Here is a 20545-nt window from a genome sequence, read left to right on the forward strand (position 1 = left end):
CTTCGACTTTTTTGTTTAAGCAGATAGGCACGAGCGTGAGCGATTATTCATTCGGATACCCAAAGGTTGGAGAAAAAAGACAATAGCGCAAGATAATTATCAAGGAGTAGTGTCACGAGGCGTCGTGAGAAGAAAAACAGCTGCAGTGCAGGTGCTCTCACTTAAATATTTGCGTATATGTTGCCATCACTCTCGCTCAGAGCTTGGGTATCGTAAAGGCTTTCAGAAGGCATGGAGCAAGTGAGTAGCTGGTGGGCACTGTGCTTGCTTTCTACGATCGCAGCTACTGCACAATCCTGTGCTTCGGACCCAAGGGATGGTAAGTGACTGAACAGTGGTGTCAGAGTTAACATTAAGCTCTAAAGTTTAGATCGCAGTTCACCATGGTTATCGTTCCTGCGGTGTAAAACACCTAAGTGGGCTGCTGTGTAGAATAAACGAACGTTTACTTGTTCGTCGAGGAGCTGTGCTGCTTATGTATACGTTCTTGCACACTTATTCTCTTGGGTAGAACACATTCTTGGTGTACGGAAGAGAAGCGTGTGTTCTGTTTAACCCTGTTTCATGAGCATTATGGTCTCCCCGTAATAGGAAAACATTTGGACATACAATAAAATTCCCAACTATCAACGTATAAGCCTCATCGAAATTATTTGCAGCCCTCTGAAACCAAATTGTAGTCACCCTCAATGAACAGTGCTTTAGAATGTGAATTTTTCAGGGCCATGTTTTTATGCCAGCTTATCAGACCATTCACTATTCAACACTCGCGTTTTTGCACAGCGAGATAGCGATACGACGCAAATTTTGCCTAGGCAAGCCTGCAGATGTTACATGCTGCGACATGATTTATTGGAACACAAAATATTTAGTAGAAACCACCTCTATCAGTCCGAAGCTTAGAAATCTAGTCACAGTAAGTGTCATGTAATGAACGCTGTTCTCGACCTTCTTCCCAGAATCCCTAAATGTTGTACAGTGTTGTTTTGGCTCGGTCACTTACTGTTACACGCATCCATTATTGTGGTGGTTTAATGGCCGCGAAATGTGCAGTTCTTCACAGTAGGAAATCATACCTGCTGCGGTGTATTTTTTTTTGTTGTACATGCAGTAGCAGTGTTGTCTCTAAACACTCCTTTACACAAACTATTCGTTACGCAACTGCGTCGCAGAGGACGGGAATTAACGGCGCATGATAGATATGAAGATAGCGATGTGTAATTCATAGATAGGCAGATAGCGATGTGTAATTCATGCCATTCATAGCAACAGGTGGCATCGGTGTGTACTCAAATCAGCTTTCACTTGTGGTGAGGTAGAGTGGTTGTTGAATTATGGGATATCAAGAAGTTTACTCATGAACTCTCGTCACAACGACGCTTGCTTTGCGTGAGCATTTAAGTGTCCACAAAAGATTGCGTTGTTTTCATTTGCCCGCAATGCATGTTTTGCCATCCGAAAGTTTGTCACATAGAAAATGCCGTTTGTAGTGAAACCTCTGAACTTTGTTACTTGATGCGGGAGGTGATAAGAAAGAAACGAGACATTGATTGAGGGTAACCTTGGCCAACCTGGAGAGACAAAATAAATTTTGCCGCTACTGGGTTCCGATCCCGCAGCGACGTGAACAGATAAGCTTTTCTGGCCACTGCACGAGAGCACTGGGCTATCGTCGCAGCCGATCACGCCTCTTGTTAAACTGCAACACACTCTCGCACTGATCCCGGCACGTCGTCCTACTCGATCTGTGCGCAAATCACGAAAGGAAAGGAAACGCGCTTTCCATAGCGCTTTCAGGAGCGTGGCGATGGTGCCCACCTAGCGCGCTTTCGCGCAATATTTCTTGTTTTCCAAAACTAAACCACGAGAAATATATATTGTGGTTAATTGTAACTAAATAGATTTCTTCCTTTTCTCTCAGCAATGCGGAAAACTCGTTTTTTTTTGGGTGGTTCCTTCTGCACCCATCCCGTGTTCTAGAGAGAACTTATTAGAAGAGCTGGTTGCTCTATACCATAGGACCAGTGCAGTTGACGAGACAATGTAAGCAGGATACCATACACCTCTTTGTTGCGTTGTCCCAGCTATTTCTCGCTAAAAACATTGTAGCTATTAAATATTTTCCTGTTAGTGCTTGCTAGTTTCTTTTCTTGTATTTTATTTCGCTTTTCTGCCGTGAAGCCATCCCTTATCTATACTCATCATCATAGAAGTGTTTTCTACGGGCAATAATATGACCTACATACATTAAGCGTCAAGCTTTGACAAGTTATGGACATCACTGTATAGCATGATTTACGCCTCCATTTTGGACTGCGTGACTTTGTTGACTAAACGGAAAAACGTCTATCCAATACATGTATTCTATTATACATACTCATCACGCAGTGAAATTTGTCTTTGCTTTCGTTTTCACACCAATATTCACAAAATGTAGACGTTCTAATGTAGGCTACTTAGAACAAGCACATGATGAAGTCAAGCGGAAAAATTGCTGTCCATAAAGGGAAGAATGGACCCTCACTACCTAATACATTTGTGGTTGCAAATCATGCTCGAGCTTTCGGGTGAATTTCAGTGAAATTGTACAGCTTTTAAAACATGAATCAAGAATAAATTTTAATGCGCATTGCAGACAAGTTTTCTTTTCTTTGTTCAAACACTTTTTTTTTCGATCTGCCAGCACTTTCCTGGGACCTTTACTTGAGTTAAAATTTCAATTTGCGCTTCTTACTGCCGTCACCTGACAGTGCACCATAGAAAACCTGATGTGAAAACTGCGAGCTCTGCTGGGCTGTTGGCGACGTCATGTCAGGTGGGAAGAAACGCAGACTTGGTTTCTTGCAGCTCTCTTTGTTTCAACTTCGCTTGGACGGCTGATAAACTACATCGGGAAGAAATGCTTTCCAATAATGCTGACAATGAAGCCATATCCTCCTGGTTCCCTCGTTATCAAGGTAATCTTCCTTATTCCCAATCGCAAAATATGTAAACGAAGAATCTGCGTGGTTTTCACGTATGAACATCAGTGCCTTGTTACACCAGTCTAGAACACTTAAACATTACGAAGATAACGCTTCTGATAAGCTATTTTATTCAAAAGCCTCGAAGTTTCCCATCACTTAGTTCCATGCATCGCGCCGAAAACCTTAAAATGTATTTTAATGAAGCAAGTGCACTTTTTATGTGTGGAAGTTCGGATTCTGACTAAGCATACGTAGCTTTATACGTTTTAAAACGAGTTTTGACTGATTCCATATAGAGCCGTTTTTCACTCTTCAAACCGCATTCCTGAATAGTCAGAAATTTGGCAATGAACCATCGTTTCTGGGAAAACTATACAAAGGTTCGTGTGATGAGGGAGTAATTACTGATTGCCATCCATCCGAGCGCAGCCATACGGCTGCGATGGAAAACCGCTCATTAAACAGGAATGTGCCAATATAGGAATTTAAATAGCAGATGTGCTAATAGCTCCCGTGCTCAAAATATCAATTCCCTTGAACAGCAATATATCTGGAACATGCTATCAATAATTTTCAGGGTGCCTGTGACCAGGTACAAAAAGTATGTCGCCTGGTTTCATTTTTTTCTAAACCGCAAAAAATTTGGCCCTACATCCCATGACAGTTCACTCAATGGCCGCTCGTCAAGCAGATCCATACCGAACAATTACGGACAAAAGCATATTTCAGCCAGAAAGAGCTTATGAACGCCATTTTTTCACATGTTGTAAGATGGCACAGTAGCAAGGCATGTATCCGCACATATCCAGATGGCAGGCTTTTATTTTCTTGCGGTTAACTCTTTTGCTATCATCTAAAGCGTTTCCCATAGGTTTTCTATGGCAATCTTAACTGCTCGATCGGATTGATAGAAGCACTTTACAAGAAAAATTTTGCTTCACATCGTAAGAAGGATCAGTACCTTAAATATTTCCAAAATAGTACCTTGCAATTTTTCAGTGCTACAAATTTTTCTCCGAGAATGTTGGACATGTACATTAAAGTTGAGGGCTAACAAGGCGGAGGACTAGCTAGGGACTGAAAATTTTACAAAAGGAAAGTGAGAGAGTGCCGATGGTTTATGGGGCCGTTGAGGGAGGAAATGCGAAAGTGAAGGCAACTGACGAAATGAAGGTTCTTCCTTCGAACCGCCACAGCGTGAATCTGTGGAATGAAGCTGATAAGGTATGAAACCGATATCATGAACCGTTAATCTGTAGGCTGACATAATTGTTGCAAAATACCGGCACAGTAGCTCAGTGGTCACGGTTCTCGGCTGCTGGCCCGGAAAATGCGGGTTCGATCGCGGAGCAGCGGTCGGATTTCGATGGAGGCGAAATGCTAAAGGCCCGCGTACTGTGCGATCTAGGTGCACGTCAAAGAACACCAGGTGGTCGAAACTTCCGGCGTACCCCCCTTGGGCGTCCTTCATAAACTTAGTTGCTTTCGGACGTTAAACTCCGCAAACCAACAAACAAACTTTTGCAGAATGAATATGGGAAGAATGCGGCTAGGGGTTGTGAAAAAAAAAGGCTGCATGCATCAAAACGAAAATATACCGGCAAAAAATATCGAGCGCAGTGCGAACAACCGCGACCGTGTAACTAAAAATAATGATCACACAGTTAAGCTACTAGAGGAATAAGAAGAAAGGGTTTATAATAGAGAATGACGAAAGGCTGTGAAAAATAAACCGTACCCCGAAGATAGAGAAATTTACGGTTGTAGTTTTAGAATGGCCGCCGCGGTGGCTCAGTGGCTATGGTGCTCGGCTGCTGTCCCGAAAGACGCGGGTTCGAACCCGGCCGCGGTGGTTGAATTTCTTTGGAGGAGAAATTCTAGAGGCCCGTGTACTGTGCGATGTCAGTGCACGTTAAAGATCCCCAGGTGGTCGAAATTTCCGTAGCCCTCCACTACGGCGTCTCTCATAGCCTTAGTCGCTTTGGGACGTTAAACCCCATAAACCAAACCAAACCAAACCGTAATTTTAGAATGTTTACAGCGAGCGCTGCAGCCATTTGCAATAGCAAAATCCGTAAGTAACCACTCAGTAAATGCGGACATCATTGATTGAATAAATATTTAGTAGAAATTGTTCATCTACGAGTAGTCTCCCATAATTTTAGACAACCGGGCTTGCTGAAGCAGAGCAGTGTTTCCTGGAGATGTGGGTAAGAAATATGCAGAGCCCTATACACCGATTAAGACTTTTAATTGTTAGAAGACTAGCCCTTTGTGCAGCCTCCAATTTACCAACCTTTTAAAATTTGATTAAGGTGTGAATATGGTTTTGAATGAATACTTACAATACTTTTCCATGAAGCTTACCTTGATTACGCGAATGCATTGTGTAGTTGACGTATCACCAGGGATAAATGCAGTTCGGTGCCGAGTGTGTTACAAAAATCTCAGTTACCTCACTTGTGTGCTTAAGAGCATTTGCCGTTACTCAAGCTCAATAGCTATTCCGTTTTCGTTGCAGTTTATAAGCAGCATCTGTGAGGCAATCGATATATGTGACAAGCTGATGCACAACGACAGCTTCCAGGTAAGCAATCTGCCAGGCATTTATTTTTCGAAATCATAATAGCGCCCTAACGTACATCTCTGGAACATAGACGTATATTTTGTCTGACATCCCTGCCTCTTTTTTTACTGCGTAAACACCTACTTCTCTAGAACAAAGACGTACAGTTTTTGCCAAGGGTAACCAGGCTGCATTGTTTGCTTCTGATCCGTATAGTGGAGCCCTTTCGGCTTCCATAAAGTTCACGAAGTTAGAGCTTGAGTGCTGGCATAACAGCTTTAATATACAATAGAGAAGCAAACCGTGCAGCCCGGTTACTTTTGGTAAGGACTGTACATTTAGTCTGACATTCCTGCCTCTTTGTTTTACCGCGAAAACATCGACGCAATCGATACTGTGAACCCTGCTCTTCCTCTCTTGCTTATGGTAGTAGCGTAGTACGTGTCATCTGATTATTTCCACGTTGTTCTACCGAGGACGACCAATTTTTGAAATAAATTATACCATGTGTTTAAAGCATGATGGTCAGAGTTTTTTTAACGCGATGAAATTCAATACAATACAATACAATACAATACAATACAATACAATACACTGCAATGTAATGCAATGCAATGCAATGCAATACAATGCAATACAATACAATACAATACAATACAATACAATACAATACAATACAATACAATACAATACAATACAATACAATATATAATGCTTCACAATATGAACGTCATTTTAATGGGCCTCCACCATATGCGCCTAGAAGGGGGCGCGGTGACGAGCTCAAGCCGAGGGTGCAGCTAAGGCCTTTCTTTCTGTGACAAGAAGGAGGCAGTTTTGAGAATTTCGCTTCATTAAATGACTTTGGGCAACGCATATTTACCATTCCTTATATAATATTCAATCCCTAGAGATTTTTACAAAATTACGAAAAAAAATTGGTGAAATTTAATGCTGTAGCAAGGCTCATACCAATTTTCTCATATTGCTTCGTAAAAAAACAATTCTACGGACGATTACGTAATTTCTTAGTGCGAAAATACAGCGCAGTTGTGTAGGTGTCTAAGGCGTTTTTATGCTCATTGTTTTGCGTTGCGGGTTCGTCGGCACGTCTAGCCATGTTATTAGTTCGATAGTAGTATTAGTTGATCAAGACGACGATGTGCAATGCACAGCGTGCGGAAATCTGAATGTTAATTCCATAGACGTATTAGCAGAGACAGATGTGCAATGCACAGCGCTAGAGTAGCAGCTTAACACGAGACTTAAAAGGCTGCAGCGATAGCCTAATGCTCCCATCAGTGGCCAGTGAAACTGTTATGTTCACCGCACCGCAGGATCGAATCTCAGTCGCGGCAATATTCATTTCAATTTATTTCTTTATGGTTTCACTCGTTTACACCGAGGGCGGTGACGCGGCTCAAGAGAGGAACGGCCGCTTCAGAGCCGCGCTATAAAACTGAAATTTAATTCCTCGTTAAATGTCGCTTCTCAGGCTTGCAGCCTGCCAATTTAAAAAAAAATGAACGCGTCGAGCTTTCATGAACCACTCTGCGCCGCTGTGCGCACTGTTTGCGCAAAGATGAAGGGGAAGAAATGGGCTTGGGCAGGACATCTAACGCGAAAGCAGGATAACCGCTGGTCCTTAAACGTAACGGAGTGGATTCGATTCCAAGAGAAGGCAAGCGTAACAGGGGGCGCCGGAAAGTTAGGTGGGCGGATGAAATCAAGAAGTTGAGGGGATGCACTGGCCGCAACAGGCAACGGACAGAGTTAATTGGAGAGACATGGGAGATGCCTTTGCCATGCAGCGTCCGTAGTCCGATCTGTGTTTCAATTCGGGTATGGCTGCCCATTTCATCTCGGCCTGGAAACATAACTTTTACGAATTTTATGCCGAATGTACGCATAAAAACTACTAATACAGCAACTCAAACGTTAAATGAACTAAACAGATTAAACGTTTTCGCACTCGGGATCTCGGAAAAAAGCGCTTACTGTATCTGTCTCTCACAATGCAAAACAATTGTATTGTCACTAGTTGATCGAGCGTTTTGAGTTCCTCATAGCTTGACACATTTCAGGAGGCTTTATTACGTGACTAGGCCGCAATAAACGTTTTCAGCACTCCAGCGTACGCAAACCACTGATCACTTTGATTTAATATTAACACCTTTAAGACCCGACGAGTGGTGTTACATAAGGGGGGGGGGGGGGGGGTTAAATAGCATGGGCAGCAAGTATTTAACGGAAAGAAAGATGACTGGATACATTTTCTGTGAGCTTTGATGAGCACGTGATGGCTGCGATGTTGTTGGGCAGGTGGCCTCAGACTTCAACAGCCCGAGATAAAAATGAAGCGGCAAAGGTAACAGTTCGAGCACGTGGTCGGGAAATTTAAAAAGGATGACGAGTGCGGTTAGATATGCGGGCGGGCAGGACAAAGTATGTTGGTCAGGTTTAGTGAACTATGGAAAAAATGATAAAATAAGCAAAGGCTGGCAATACGACGACGCACTAAGAGGGGTAATAAGCCAGATTTTGCTTTCAACGCTGACGCATTGTTATCGTGAGAATGTGAATAATGAATGAATCTGAGCGCTCTGTTTTCAACGAATTAAAGTTCGTTGATAGCGTAAGCATGATGTGGGTTCCAAATGGGAGATGCACATTCTAGATTGGATCTGGGAAGATATTGGATCTGGGAAGCTTATACTTACAATTATGAGCACATCTCTTCAGTGAGAGATTTTATTTCAAACTTGGTAAGAACTGAACTTAAATATTCTTATTTTGTGATCTTTTCAAGAGATTTGCCGAAATAAGGACAGGATAGCATTTCAATTCATCGGCTATATAACTTTAGAGTGAATAACTTAATACTTGAAATCAGGGCCCATGCGTATATACACTATCAATTGGGGTTACCAGAGAAGAAAAAATTTCACAATAAGGTCGTCTTACCCGAACAAAATGATTGCGTCCGAAGAAGAATGGTGAGAAAGTGGATTTGTTTTATGATGTTCTGTGCCCCCCGCTGTAATGCCCTAGTGGCGCTGCGGGTATTGTATGAATAAATGAATAAAAGTCCTATGGATTTACACATTACAAGAGGAATCTTGCTTTAATGGTACGTTTTTTGGATCGTTGCTTGTTAATGTAGAGTAGTTTTTATGAATTTCTGCTGAAATAAACATTAGAGGACTTAATTACAATTTTCGAAATTAGCATGTTTCTGTTGATAGTTTGTGCATCAGTTCGCTTCGTAGTTTTATCATTACACCTAACAAAAATTTATGAAACCATAGAAATGTTGAACAATGATAAATGTAAGAATAAAAAATAATAGTGCTTTTGCGAGTTCCTGAGGCAAATATCGAGCGTTTTCTGCGCTATCAACGCGAAGAAATAAAGATAATGAATGTGACGTACTAGAGAGGATGCTCTCACTTCTATGCCTTTGCAGTGGTCGTCTAGCGACTAGATAGACGGCCTTGAACTAGGGACGTGCTGGGAGATGCGGGAGATTAGGCGAGGAATGCGCGAATCTCTTATGTCTTTCGTGCTTTTTTTATGAAGGGTGCCCGAAGGTGCAGGTTCTGCCGTGGGTATCCGGCGGTGAGCTCGCAGGCGCCGTTGGCAGCGATGCAAAACTAAGGACAGTGCAAACAACAGCTAACGCTGAGAAACTTCTTACGTCGGTGGTGCTAGGCTATGCGCGAGACGTTGGGAGGAACCTGTTGGACTCGGAGGTTGCAAACGCAATTTTGCTCGTAGGTGCGCGGCACTGAGCTGTGCGGAGGGCACCGTCTAAGAAACAGTTTTTTGAATGAGCTTAGGACAGCTAACGTTGTGACATACAAAATATAACAACCCAAAAGAGTGTCAGGCACATTCATAAAAAATGGTGAGGACTGTTCACGATGATCGTGTTTTACGGGATGCGAAAGCAGCCCTTGTGAGATAGAAAGGGAATTGCACTCTACTAACGCATTGCGTAGCTAAAGAGTTCCCAACTGCCTGATAAACTACATTATCTGATAAGAATACCTAGAACCGCTAAAAGGCACAAAGCGAACCCAATTTCTGTAAATAAAGGAAGATCTGCCTTTGTCTTTTTGAAAGGAGAGAATAATTTGCAGCAAATTCACGGGGTCATCGGTGCGTATAAGCGACGCTCATTCGCTAGCCCCGCTCCCTCTTAGCAGCCAGGGCAACCTAGCGAGCAGTGGTGTGACTATTGTAGGAGTGCTGCAGCGCAGCTGGCGGGGCAGAAAGAGTAGCATAGCTCGAAACTGAAAAGTTGGCAGAAGAAACGAGCGGTTAAATGTTCACACTGCATGGCACGGCCTACTAGGGGTTGATGTCAGAGCTGCGTCTCTTTCGCAGAAGTAGTTTAAGAGCGGGGGCTCTTTCTTGATGCACCAGAGGAACACATTGCAAATGAGCTGTTGTTGTCAGGTGCCACTGAGGTGGCTTGGCAAACAGCACGCCGCCAAAAAAAAAAAATAAATGCATGGGCCGCAGTATTTTCTCATAATAAATGTTTTATTTTGTGGGCTTACAGTTCTGTCTTCTTCTAGAGAAGCTTTATCCCACTAGTGTAGCTAATACGGCCAATACGAAAATTAGTTGGCATTGCCAATGGTAGAATGCTTGCCAAAGCAATTTGCTGTGCGGCTGCAGTTACTGCGGCCAGCATTTTCGCCGAACGACGGTGCTAAATCTATCTACTGAGGACTAAGTAAAACGTTCAGTTGGGCATGTTGGCACAGATGCATCTTTTGTAAAACAGCGCGAACAACGTTGGACAGTAACAAGAACGACACGGGACGAGCGCTGACTCGCAGCAAAGGTTTCATTAGCAACACCTGGTGCTTATAAAGGAAAAAAACTTGTTCTTCTTCTCGTCAAACGTTGTTCGAGCTGTTTTACAAAAGATACTGAGGACTGCGAAATACTCCAGGGGTGTATATTTTTAGTTTTAGAACGGAACGGCGAAACACGAAACGGCCGTTTTCTCTAAGCGGCCGTTTAGGGAAGCACAATCACCCCTCCTAATTGAGAGTTCCAACGCGCATTTGGCCGTCAGAGAAAACGGGAAAAAAAGTGTGTGTCAGATCGGTGTAAAGGTGCTGTTTGTTTTCGCAAGGTGGAGATTGATTGATTGAAAGTCTTTTATTTTGAGAGGAATGCATAAGACTACTGTGAGGGAAAGTGATGAAGTATCTTTTTTTCTTCTATCTGGAGAGGCCACACAGCTGGTAGAAGAGATCCTATAAGCGTTAGCCGAGTGTTCATGTAGTTCGGCCGAAGAAAGCAATGTTTGAAAATTGGATTTTGAGGAAACTAAAAGGCGCAGTAACTGCATCACATCTCTGTGGACACCCTAACCGCGCCGTAAAGAAAGGGATGAAGGAGGGTGTGAAAGAAGAAAATGGTGCCGTAGCGGAGGGCTCCGGAATAAATTGCACTGATATCGCACAGCACATGGGCGCCTTTACGTTTATATCATCAATCGAAACGCGGTCGTCTCGGTTGGGTTCGAACGCGGGAACACCGGCTCAGTAGCCGATTGCTCTAACCATTGAGCTACCGTGGCGGGAAGAAAGGTTAGTGGTGAAATCAAACCGCAGCCATTCACTACAGCATCCCTAAAAATAATGCGCATCTATGGAACATAAAACGCCAAATACGGCACACAGTACCTGGAAGCATTTGGGAAGTAAATAAATCCTGAGTCCACCAGAAACACGATAATCGGTTTGGCACGTCTTCACTCGGCCACAGCATTACACATGAGGGGAATGTTCTTAACAGGGCCAGGTGGACAATGTTGTTTGTCGAACTAGTCCACCCGCTGTGGTGGCTCTGTTATTTGCGTGGGTTGAAAAACAATGCAAAAAAATATTGAGCTGAAAACTTAACACTGTTAAGAACATTCAGGAAGACACTGTATTTTCTTACGCAGGAGAATATCCCCTGCATGCAAAATTGGCTCTGGGCGAAATGGGTGAGTGCTCCTTTTCACCAGATGTAAATTACGATAGGAATTCTTAAACAGGGTACTTTGTTTGATGTAACACGAGACTGACTTTTTTGTCCAGTTTTTATTCACATTAGAGAAAAAATACCTCTGTTCAGCATAAGAAAGAAGCTATAGGGTATGTGATGTAGGAGGAATTGCGTACGAAAATGTTCAACTTTTAGACCATGTGGCTTGCATGCACCATATCATGTGCAGAACATCTGGCGCAAAGTAATTTTTGACACTTGAGGTACGGACACACCCGAAACCTGATGTCCCCACGTAAAAGTTTTACATAATAAAAGCGCTATAGTCTGGCATTTCACCGGCATGCTTATCTACACGACGGTGACTTGGCGTGTAATTTGTTGCGCATTGCAAATCTCGCGAATCGTTTATGGCAAGGTCAGTGGTCGTGCAACGTACAATGCGCAATTTACTTTTTTTCCCAAATTATTCCCACCATAGCCTGAGAGCTTGCTACTGTAGAGGCTTCTGGGTGGTAGATGATTAGTGGAAAAATATTCAATAGGTGAAAAAAATGGCTGGAGTTAAACGTGGCTGGAACCTAGTTACACGAGCGAAAGCTCTGTTAAGCATGGTCTCCACTGTTTCAACTCAATTGTCGAGGTCATAGTCAAGGTCAAAGGACAGGTACCCAATGGTCGTAGTCATATGAACACGTGGTCATACTACCATAGCTTGGGCCATACCACCACAAAGTTAAACACAGTTTGATCTTGTGATGCATTGAAAGTCATTGTAGATGGAGTGGCCACTGTCTCAAATGAAATGTCAAAGTCAAGGATAAAGCGTAAAGGTCAAGTTCAGATGCCGAATGGTCATAGTAATATGATCACGTGATCAGGCTACCCTAGCTTGGGCCATACCGCTTCGCAGTCAAGTTTGGTTTGAGGCATTCAAGGCCGTTGTCTAATCCACATCAAAGTCGGAAGGAGTAGAGCTCTCGCTATAAATATTTAACGAATATTACGCAACTTGCAATGCGGTAGCACAGCGTCAGCTTACATGAGACAAAGATAGCACGCGGAGAGACGCAGCCCATCCGGAGTGTCCACGCACGGCCCCTGTCGAAGCCATCTGCCCCTATCCTTCCACTCACGTTCTTTACCAGGATGATCCACTGCGTTTGCAGTATAGCCCTTATTGGACGGCAAGGCCGCTGGCTGCGTGTCTGAATCCTCCACAGCCTAGCGTTCTTGTGATTCGGAGCGTACCCTGCTATCGATAACGCTCTGGTGGGTACAATTTCTCTCACGCACAACTAAAAATGTATCTCCCACATACGAAGCTCCCCGTACCTCTCACCTCAAGAAGCGCTGCACAGTCCCACCCCCTACAAAGTTTCCACTCACCACACGACCATTTACCGGCACTCTGTGAAACCCTTCACCTATCTGAACTCCACGTCGGAATCAAATTCTTTTAATGCAACGATGCTCGATAAGGGTAAAAGCGAAGTGCACTACCATTACTGGTAACACAGAAACACAGAGCGCGCACAAGGAAGTCTGATCGTTTATACATATTTTTGTGACGACAAAGAGAAGCGTGCTTCCTTTATTGAAATTCTACTTAACCCCTGACCGCTCGAAAACCGTCTTTGTGAAAAATTAAACCATCCTTGCTGGAAAAGTGCTTGAAGCGTCAAAGTTCCTATGCTGAAATTTAACGCAAATCGCCACCCCTGAAACAACATTTTCGTTCATACCAAACTCCTCCATAAGAACGTGAGTCAGCTGTCAGTGGTAAGCCCGATTTCACCGAGGAAAGAGTAAATATCTGCAGTAGAAATTGTGTAGTAATTTTTTGGCGCAGTAAAAAAAAAAGTTTTGTTTTATTTTTTTTTCTCAGCTAGGGACAGGTGTGGTTCCCGTTGACCAGATGCGGATTATTGAGAAAGCTTCCGTGAGTGTCTTCTTTTTGAGATATTTTCGCATTTTTATGGCAGTGACCATCAGCGTCACAACAAGCCCTGTACGGAACAGGACACACCTATGAAATCATGTGGCAACCTTTTTATGTGGCCTCTACAGCTATCTAATGAATGTTGTGCCGTACCTGACAGCGAATGCCACAAAAAGAAATACTGGACGATTTACAACTGCCTAAGGTACCGGTACAAAGGCGTTGCCGCTGCTTGTGTGCCTTAGACTCCTAGGTCTAGGACAGCTAGTCGAACGTAGCGTGCACGGAAACTCATTTTCAAGTGTGTAGATTGAGTTGCTTACATAACAACATATTTTTGCGGTTGCACCTACTAATTGGTACCTTGCCAGCTGTCTTGTTTAGGAGAGTAGTTTGGTGGCTAACGTAAAAGAAAACATGTTCGGCATTCCGCACGGCAATGTGAAGAAACAATCATTGCAGCAAGCTCAATTTCAAAATACAGGCTGCGCGAGCCCTGTTTCGAGTTTTTATCTTTTTTTGCTTTACGTCGATCTACGTATCTTTATAACAACATTGGTGATTTCGTAACCACTTTGCGTCTCTCACAAGTTTTCGGGATCGTATCACATTTAGTGTTAACCTTCTGCAGTGGAGTAATAAGCGACACCGCAGCACAAAAATTTTATTCACACACTGTGTCGCCGCAACGCATCACTTATCCGGTCGCATGTCTCATTTTACGTCCGGCCGTAGTCCACTATAAGGAATTAGTCATGCTTTACTACAACTGCAGTAACAGCAGCTCTTGGCGAAAACATTGGAGCGATCTTTGTGCAGTCTCGGCAAGTAAAGCCTCCACCCGCCACAATTACCCCCCGCCAGCCACCTCCATACCAAGCCCTCTTATTAGGGATGCGCCGGATTACACCTTCGATCTGCATTTCCACCGCACCCCTATCCCCTTCATCATTTAATGGCGGCACCTACCAGCCCCCTTCACTGCCAAACCCTACCCTGCAGTACCACCACCCGTCAAAATTCTAACTGCATAGCCCTTCAGAAGGCCCACTAGACTACCACGCAGCAGTGGAACCAAAAAGCGACGGCGAAATCGAATTCAAAGACGCGCTGGCAAAGACAACTCGCCAGAAACGCAACCCACCACCATCCTCCCAACACCACTCCAATAGCTAGGGCTAGGGGGCGGGTTGGGGAGGGAGCTTCTCCTGCCACACAAACACACACACCGCCACCAACGACTCAATTCCCACGATAGCTGCACCCTGCAGATTGCGCCGCCCTCCACCCTTCACAGCGCTACTCTCGTGAAGCGACGCCCACTATCAGTCTACCCAGCACAAATTTCTTCAAAGCCTCCACTCTCACGAAGCCTAATCACAAGCCCAACAAAAGCTACAGCAATATAAGGTACCAAAGCCAGCTGCCCTGCAGAAGCACCGGCCACAGCCTCCCTTGATACCCTCTGGAGCTCGCGTTCACCCTCAGGAAAAATTATGTCACGTTCATGACGCTTCGGCTTAGTGGGAAACCATTCATTACAGTAAAAGTACCAATACCGAAAGTAAATCCAAATGCTAGCGTAGCTTGCTGGCGTCAGGCTGCATCGCATTAGAGTTTTTTTTCGGAGAGATTTTTTTTTTCAACTCTAAACTTATAGACCAAATAAACTCAGTTGCTTAGAAGAATTCGCTATTATGACGAATAAGCATACAAGGCTGGGAAGCGCCAAACACGTAATAAAAGAAAGTAACACGGGAGGATAGCAACAATAGCGGAGTTCTCGTAACTTCAATCAGTGGTACTGTCTTATCTAGAATCCTCACCCTACCATTATAAAAATTTCGTTTTTCGTGCGAGGCTTTCGCGGTGTTGTTGCAGATACGTCTATCCTGTAATGATATTCCCGCAGTTCTTGCATTTTAGTGCCGTTCAACAAGCAGCACTCGCTTTTACTATTTTTGTAGCGGGAGGTACACTATGCTACACAGTCGAGCATTTCGCCGTAAGCCTGGGAGGCCGATTGTGCGCATGCGCCAAACAAGAGAGCAGGAGCAGGTGCGCGCCGCATGACGTCAGAGTTGTCCGCCGGCGCCTCGCGAGGGGCCGCGCAGGCCCGACTACGCCCTTCGGCGCCGCTCGTGAATGCGCATGCGTGGCAACCAGAGAAGGGCAGAAGGTGCACGAGGCAAGCCGCCAGAGCTCGTACGCCGCCGCCGCCGCGAGTGGATTCGTGTGGACAAACTGTGAATGTGCGGCTGTGTGTATAAAAGCTGACGTGATACGACTCGCTGTATCACATTCGTTTCGCATAGGTGACGAAAAGGAGACTCCAGCCACCGCAATGCGGCGGTATCGATGTATTTCCCCAAACACTTCTTCAATGCATAACATTGCAGTTGCAACATGCGTAACCAAGGGCGGAACTGCAGCTCTCATTACGCTTATCCTGGCATAGCTGAGCTAAGCTGCTACCAATTTTTTTTCCCTCTCACGAGTGTAGGCAATCGTAGGTGGCGTTATTTGCTCACAGAACCAGCACCGACTCTCATTTAAGGTTATGCATAATCAGGACCAATACCACCGTAACGCAAGTAACCAAAATAGCTGTATGAAAAACAACTTTGACTGCGACATTCTCAAAATTTTAATCAAAAATTTTTCCTTCGGTGGAGCGACAGATATGCGCACTCATTGCGTGAATACAACAGCAGAATTTATAAATGTGCGCGAAACGCTCGTGCCATTCTCACTGCAGGCAGCGTCTGTTGCAAAATGTGGTCAAAATTCTTTGATAGTTACCACTGTGTATTAGACGATGAATATATCGTGAGCATCGCCTCCATTTTGCAAAAGCGTGAGGGTAATGCTGAAATCTAATAACACGAAGAAACATCAGGTAATGACGTACGTTCAGGCTTACACAGGTTAAAGTTCCTGCATTTTCCCGAACCTATAGCTTGAAAGGTGGCCTTTGAATAAACGGCGTGTTGAGTCCCAGGTCCTAATGTGCGACAGGAATGATTCCAAATCACGGGGTTTTTGAACCATCCGCCAACGTATTGATGACTAGAATGCTATTTCCACTTTTTCGTGCGAGTTGCACGGTCTTCCTTCGTAATCGATGGTGTCGCGGTATTTCTTGGTTTAACATGCCGGGGTGATGTTTTCAGCATTCACTTCAATACGCATGCACTTACAGTAGCTTTGCATTTCAGGCATTGTACAGTCATGATCGTCTAGATCATTTTTACTTACTAATTTCAAAGCGTTCTTAACTCATTTGTGATCCTTTTCTACACGTTTCGTAGCTTATCTTCATACAAATCTCCTATGAGTATTACGTACCAGTCTGAGTTTACAGATCTTTAAATGGTGCTAATTGCTAAGTTATATACATGAATATATGCATAAACGGCCTGAACATATACCTTGTGCAGAACACCAGAAAACGGGAAATTGGCTACAAAATGTTTCCTGAAATGAAGCCTTGCTATATTCACTCTGCGCTCTAAGTTAAAATAGTGGAAAATGGCAACTACCTCGCTGAAAGCACAGCAATACACCGATAAGAAATGCGCAGACTGTCATATATAGCTGTGAGAAGAAATTTAATGCAGCATCTTCGAGTAATTGTTTTTTTTTTCTTTCAGCTTTGCGCTGCGGAAACCGCACCCTCAAGTCGAGTTGCCAAGCATGCGTTTGCGTACCTCCTGAAGATATCAGGGTGAAGAATGCCAGTCGTCGTTTGTTGGGGAAAGCTGATTTCCGTGCGCTTCGAATGGGGCTTTTCATTTGTTCTAAGACAATAATTTCAGCACTGGATTTCATGAATTCTCTTACAGGATAAATAAAATTTATATCTGTTATTATAGGGGGCGAGCGCATCAATGAGCAAACTTTAAGTAAAGCAATTGTGTATTTAGAATTGGGGGGCTTAGCTTCCCACCGAACACATCGGTTGAGACGGTAGCGGTAGTGGAACGCCAAAAATAACGAGATCACATGGAGTTCTTTAACACGACCTTAAGTCGCACAGCTCATGAACGTTTTTGCCTTTACATTCTCCATTTCTGGTGTCTATACTTTCACTGCCAAGGCTGATTATGGGCTCGGTATGGCGATGTATTCTGGGATACGTCGTATCAAGCGGGAATGGATGGTTAAGCGAAAAAAAAAGGACAGTCCTGGAATTGAAATTTGAACACTATAAGAGATGTTAGGACGAGTACAAAACCTGGAAACAGGACCAAAACTACACTGGGTAAAGAAAGTGCATAGTGATTCCATAGAGTGTACGAGCCGGCACTGATGCACACAGGTACAAGAGCGGAAGTGTCATCTGTTATCAATGATACACCGCTATTCGATACAGGAGCGCCATGTCGTGCCTTTTGCTGTCCACGTGGATGTTGAACATTCACCGCGGCTTCAGCTGATAAAGCTGCTATTACTTCAGCACATCAAGTTCCACTAAAGTTTTCTGCGCAGCGCTTCATGACACGAAGTAAAATTGACATTGCAGCTATAGGACCCACACTGATAGATACATAAAGCTGCTTAACGGATGCAAGGGTTGACCACTATTATTATGACCTTCCATGTGCACGGTGCTGTTCATAAAAACATACCAAATTTTCAACTCCGGCTGTTTGGTTGTGCTGCCAGATTTGGCACTTAAATGTAACTTAATACGTGCCTCCGCTACAAACTTTCGTGAAATAATAACTGACGTAGCTTCATGACAGACCATAGGAGGAGCAAGGACTATAGTTTACTAATTCAAAAATATTTAAACCAATCATGATCTTTATTTGCAGCCCAGTGTTTGTAGACAAGCTCGGTTCCTTAATAAGAAGCGAGCAGCAGTAAAGAGCGGGCTTTGCTTCCGCTTTGCTGTCACATGTCGAAGGTCATCAACATACACGGAGGGTAGCGTTATCGGAGTCTGGCTTTCGGTGCCGTTTGTGAGCTGGATATGCCATGACTCACTGAGATGCCTCGTGAAAGGATTACATTCTATTGAGGACAAGCTTACTTCCTCGAAGGCGATTTCGTGGTCGGAGCGCTTGCAGTTCTCGGCGAGGGTGTTATTTTCTGAGTTCTTTAACCGGCAGGCATTTTTGTGTTCCGCGATTCTCTCCTTGAGACTTTTTGGTATCGTCGATGTATGAGGCCGGGCACACGGAGCATGCAGTTTCGTCGACAACCCCCTTGTTGCTTTTGTTTGAGCTGTGCGAGAACCCTCTTATGGTACCTATGGCATAAAGACTGCCAACTTCGAGGCCCTCGTTAAGCTGTTCAGCAGACAAGGGAATGGAAAGAGGTGATCTTTACGACATACATGTACATGACGAAACCAACATGAAAAAGTACGGGCGATGCCATTTTTTAAATTGTGGTTTTCATTAATGGAAGATTAATAAAACCAGAAGAAAAAAACCATGCCGCCGGTTTAATACGAACCCACAACCTCCGAATTTCGCATCCTGTGCTCTACCAGCTTAACTACAGTGATGGCTGTGCAATCTACTGCTTTTGGGGGTATTTATGTGTACTGTACCCGAACCTTGAGAGCGTTCACCAGCGTCACCCTCATCAAGAGCGGCGGACGTAGTTGGCCTGTATTACAGCGAGTGCCACTTAGGAACGTGGTCGAACGGTGAAGCTCGAAGCTATGCGATAGTCCTCTTATGCTAACTATGGCGTCAAGATCCGGCAGGGCATCAAGATCCTGTCATTCAGAACGAATGGATGCTAAGTGACTGAGAACTGATATCGCTGTAAAATATAGGTTTGGCTTGAGAACACCTGCGTTTTAATCTTGAAGTGTTCAGCTTTCGTCTATCTGCTAATGTTTCAGGCACGAAATGCATATCTATTGCAGTGGGTGAGCTGCATGATAGCTGCTAACATACCGAACATTGTATATTTCGACACATCTTCATCAGCACTTCATCGTTCTAGCATTGCATAGTTTTTTTTTCTTCCAGTGGGCACATTTTATCAGTTCTTTGTTTTCACAAGGCGAAACAAATGAGGCTTCTCCCGATAAGGTCATTGTTTTATACCTCTCTTTCATCAACTTGGGTGTTATTCGAGATAATGACTTCCTCTGATAACAAAATACCTCATCCTCACCAGCCTACGGCATATTCCCCCCTCGGAGCTGGACTCGCTCTTTAACTGTGGATTTTACCAGCAGTTATACAGTGATAATTCTTGTGCACAAGAACTCTCGCAATGCCAGACAGCTAGCTGGTTCCGAGCCAACGTTTTAAGCATGGCTGCACGGAATAAAAGAGTCGTTGTTATAAGTGGGTGACTGCACGACTTAAAACAATCGGCTTACGAAATCTTCAGCCGCAAAAAAATAATATTGCTGTCGAAAATAAAAAAATTCCTCAACACGTCACAAAAGCAGCATTTCAACGACAGCACAGAGTTCGGCTTCCCAGTGCCTATTCTTGCGAGCTTCAGCTAGAGTGAAATGTCAAGCAAAACACAATGTTCCAGAGCCGCCGCGGTGGCTCAGTGGCTATGGTGCTCGGCTGCTGGCCCGAAAGACGCGGGTTCGATCCCGGCCGCGGCGGCTGAATTTCTTTGGAGGAGAAATTCGAGGCCCGTGTACTGTGCGATGTCAGTGCACGTTAAAGAACCCCAGGTGGTCGAAATTTCCGGAGCCCTCCACTACGGCGTCTCTCATAGCCTTAGCCGCTTTGGGACGTTAAACCCCATAAACCAAACCAAACAATGTTCCAGAAGCAGCTGCTAGAACTGGTGGCACTGACTAAATATGAAAAAAAAGGAACCCCGTTTCTTTACATACTTCTAGTGCATTCAAGAACTGCTGGGCTGACGCTTTGCTTTCGAAACTCTGCCCGCGAGGTCGAACACTACTGCAGCGGTGCAAGAAAGATCGCATGGTGCAAAACAGACAAGATCGACTGAACCAATATGGCAACCGGAAATTGTAGGCGCGGTGTTCTGAGATAGTCATGCAATTTCGCGTACCTTCTCTTATTGGTGCACAACATGAGTAGTAGCACTTTATGG

General features: G+C 44.2%; 1 protein-coding gene across 1 annotated transcript; it reads left to right on the plus strand.

Annotated features, from left to right (window-relative positions):
* Window positions 1–225: 225 nt before the first annotated feature.
* On the plus strand, window positions 226–17361 carry LOC149347447 (uncharacterized). Its single transcript, XM_089585580.1, has 6 exons — window positions 226–319; window positions 2848–2957; window positions 5488–5553; window positions 11504–11545; window positions 13436–13489; window positions 17143–17361. The coding sequence occupies exons 1-6, from the start codon at window positions 232–234 to the stop codon at window positions 17218–17220; spliced, it is 438 nt and encodes a 145-aa protein (XP_089441706.1). The 5' UTR covers window positions 226–231; the 3' UTR covers window positions 17221–17361.
* Window positions 17362–20545: the final 3184 nt, after the last annotated feature.

Source organism: Amblyomma mixtum, chromosome 4 (genome assembly GCF_055824585.1).
Source record: "Amblyomma mixtum isolate Tamu chromosome 4, ASM5582458v1, whole genome shotgun sequence".
NCBI lineage: Eukaryota > Metazoa > Arthropoda > Arachnida > Ixodida > Ixodidae > Amblyomma > Amblyomma mixtum.